General features: G+C 68.6%; 1 protein-coding gene across 1 annotated transcript in view; it reads left to right on the top strand.

Moving 5' to 3' along the window:
- The window catches only part of RUFY4 (RUN and FYVE domain containing 4), a 3,439-nt gene extending 424 nt beyond the window's left edge, over positions 1–3,015 (top strand). Inside the window, exons 2-9 of the mRNA XM_019553558.1 lie at positions 181–287; positions 474–596; positions 709–815; positions 925–1,071; positions 1,229–1,286; positions 2,154–2,558; positions 2,683–2,768; positions 2,877–3,015. Of these exons, the coding sequence (XP_019409103.1) occupies positions 181–287; positions 474–596; positions 709–815; positions 925–1,071; positions 1,229–1,286; positions 2,154–2,558; positions 2,683–2,768; positions 2,877–3,015 (1,172 nt within the window). The remainder of the gene's footprint in view (positions 1–180; positions 288–473; positions 597–708; positions 816–924; positions 1,072–1,228; positions 1,287–2,153; positions 2,559–2,682; positions 2,769–2,876) is intronic.
- Positions 3,016–3,541: the final 526 nt, after the last annotated feature.

The following is a 3,541-nucleotide window of genomic DNA, read 5'->3' as shown; positions in this document are numbered from 1 at the left end:
CATGTGGGCGGCTCGGTTCTCGCTTCCCCTCTACCCCCCCGCCCAAATCCCGAGCCCAGGTGAGGGGGGGCAGCGACGGGGCAGGGCCCAGACTGTGTCTCGCTGGTGCCCCTCACTCCCGACCCGCAGCCCCCCCAGCCCAGCCTGTGCCCCTCACTCCCGACCCGCTGTCCCCCCCAGCCACGGTGAGGGTGCTGACCCACGGGGACCGGGACCGGGGCCGACCCGTCACGGACGGGAGCCCGGAGCTGCTGGCGCTCTGCGCCCGCCTCGAGTTCCTGCTCCAGGTACAAACTGAGACCCCCCCCCGGATCCGGGCAGGGGACCCAGGAGTCTGGGCGGTCCCCCCCAGCTGAGGGCAGGGCCCAGGAGCTGGAGGGCCCCCGCCCAGCTCATCCAGAGCCAGCCCCTGCTCCCCACCCCGGGTGGCATGGGGGGGCTCCAGGGCTGACGGTGCCGCCTTTGCCCCCCAGTTTGACCTGAAGGAGAAGCGCAGCCTGTGGGGACAGCGCCAGGACTACTGGGACTTCCTGTGCCAGGGCCTGCGCGGGCGCCACGAGCACCAGGGCATCACCCACGTGCAACACCTGCCACAGGTGCCTGGGGCGGGGGGGCCCAGGCTGGCCGGTGCCCCTCCTCCAGACCCGCGCAGGGCTGGGGGGCAGAGGGCACCTGCCCACCCCAGCCACGTGTGACCCCGTCCCGCAGCTCCGGACCCCGCTGGGCCGTGGCCGTGCACTGCTGCGCTACTGCCTGGCGCGCGGGCAGCTGGCGGAGACCCTGCAGCTCTGCCTGCTCGACCCCCAGGCCACCAGGTGAGCGGGGTCCAGCGGTGGGGGGGCGGCTGGCCCCGCTCGGGCCAAGCCCAAACGCCCGGGTTCTTCCCGTGGCTTCGGGGCCTCAGTTTCCCCCACCCCGTCGCAGGGCCTGGTACCACGCGCGCAGCCCCTTCCTGGACCCGCGGCTCTGCGCCGACCTCCTGGCCTGTCTCTACGACCTGGACGGCGTCGCCTTCTGCCTCGACCCACAGCCCCCTGGCCTGGACGCCGGCTGGCCCCCCAGCACCGCACGGTGATTCGCCCGGCCCCTGCCCCCGGGGCCCTCTCTCCCGACCCGCTGCCCCTGCCCCCGCCCCCGGCCCTGCTGGCACTGGAGCCGAGCTCTGGCACATGCTGGGGGGGCCGGGAGCCCGAGGATGCCCGAGCCCTGCTATGATCACTCCCTACAGGAGCCCCTTCCCCGGTTCCAGGCGGAGCCCCCCCGGCTGCCAGGACCAGCCCAGCCAGGTGGGTGCCCCCCAGCCCCAGTGGGCCCAGGTGCTACTCCATCCCCTCCTTATATAGCCCCAGATTTATGCCCCTCCCACAAAGGGCAGAGCTAGAAGTGAGCGAGGCCAACACCTTAAAGGGCCATACACCAGGTACTATGCTCCCCCAGAAGTGATTGGGGGTGGGGGGGCAGAGACTCTGTGGCACCTGCCGTGGGTGGTGGGGGCCTGGCCACAGTGCCAGGGCCAAATCCGTCTGCCCCGGCCCCAGGGGTGCCTTGGCTCAGCTGCCCATCCCTGAGGCAAGGGGCATGAGAGGGTGGGGGGCTCAGCTGCACTGGGGGCAGGGATGATCAGGCTGGGGAGTGGGGGACAGGAGGAAGTGCTGGCCATAGGCATGCACATGGGTAGGCATGTACACATGCACATACACACATGCACTCACATGCAGACACAAACGCACACATGCATGTGCACATTCACATGCACACACATGCACATACACACCTGCACATCCTCGCTCATATGCCCTCACATGCGTGCACATATGTCCATGCATGTTCTTATTCGCACAGAAGCATACATGCTCGCTACTCCACGTGCATGCACTTACACACTCACATATGTGCACATACATATACAAACCCCTACACTTGCATGCACCCATTCACACAGACACATGCCTGTGCTGCCTCCCACACAAACGCATGTACCCGTACACACACCTGCACACAAATGCATGCACGTGCACACCCAAGCACACACACATACATGCACACACCCAGGCGTGTGCTGTCTCTCACACACATGCACGTACAGGGGCACGTGCACACGTGGTCCCCCCACCCCCTGCAACCCCCGTCACACGCTCTGCTCCGTGCACCAGGCCGTGGACGCCCGACAGCCCCCAGACGCCGGGAGCAGGACACGTGAGGAGCCCGCGAGCCCTGAACCAGATCCCTGTGCCCCCCTGCCCTGCCCAGCCCCGCAGGGACCCGCCTTGCAGCCCAGCACATGCCCTGGCCCCGACACCTCTGCCACCGGCCCCGGGGACCATGCGGCTGCCCCAGCGCTCCGGGCTCAGGCGGGGGCCCAAGATCCCGGGGGGGCCGAGGCGGAGGCCGCGGGGCTGCGGCAGGCCCTGGCAGGGGTCCAAGCCGAGCTGGGGCGGGTGCGGGAGCAGCTGGTGACGCTGAGCAGCCAGCACGGAGCCCTCCTGGAGGGGCTGGCCCAGGCCCTGGCCCAGCTGGAGCTGCCGGGGACCCCCCGGGAGGGCCCAGAGATGCTGGAGGTAAGGACGGGCACCGGGGTCAGGAGTGAGGGGCACCAGCAGGACTGGGGGCGCAGGGGCCAGCAGGTCAGGTGTGAGGGGCATGCTGTGGTCCCCCTCATTACTGCCCCGCCCCTGCCCCCAGCACCTGTGTGCCTACCTGGTTGAAGCCCGCGCCAGCGCCCAGCGCCGCGAGCAGGAGCTCCGGGCCCGGGAGGACGAGCTGAGCAGGTAGAGGCCCCCCGGCCCTGGCCACACATGGGGCGCCCAGCTGGAGGGGCCCGATCCTGGCCCCGGGCTGCCACCCCACACGCCGTCTGAGACCTGCCCTGTGCCCAGGTGCCAGCAGGACGTGCAGCGCCTGGCGCAGGCCGAGCACGAAGCCCTGGCGCGGGAGCAGGCGGTGCGGGAGGAGCTGGGGCAGCAGCGCGAGGTCGAGCGGGAGGTGAAGGGGCGGCTGCTGGAACTGCTGCGGTGAGTGCCCCCTTCATGCCCCTCAGTCCTGACCCACAACCCCCTGGTGCCCCTCACCCCCAGCCTGCAGGAATTTGGCCCCACAATGCAATGGGGAAAGGGAAGGGGAGCCCAGTGGCGTCCCCGCCTGGGCCAGGAGGTGGCGCTGGGGCCCTTGGCACCCCCCCATAACCTTCTGTGCCTGGCGTGGGGAAGGGAGGGGGACAACCCTGTGCAGGGCCCAGGGTTTGCAGGCGCAAGATGTGGCACATACAGGTGCAAGCCCCAGAGCTGGCTTGGCAGGGGGTGGTGAATGATGTGTGCAGGGGGCCAGGACGCAGTGTGAGCAGAGGACATGTGTGAGTGCACATGCACGCACCTATGTGTGCACATCAATGCACATGCATGCACATTCAGATATGCATGCACCTGCACACATGTGCACACATGGGCCCAGGTGCCTACATGCACACACACATGCACATGCGAGTGCACAAACATATACACCTATGTGTACATGGGATCTAGTTAGGGAGCGTCTGGAGGGATGG

The sequence above is a fragment of the Crocodylus porosus genome, unplaced genomic scaffold (assembly GCF_001723895.1).
Source record: "Crocodylus porosus isolate Cpor-Errol unplaced genomic scaffold, CroPor_comp1, whole genome shotgun sequence".
Lineage (NCBI taxonomy): Eukaryota > Metazoa > Chordata > Crocodylia > Crocodylidae > Crocodylus > Crocodylus porosus.
The sequence above is the reverse complement of the archived record's forward strand: the minus strand, read 5'-3'. Positions and strand labels throughout refer to the sequence as shown.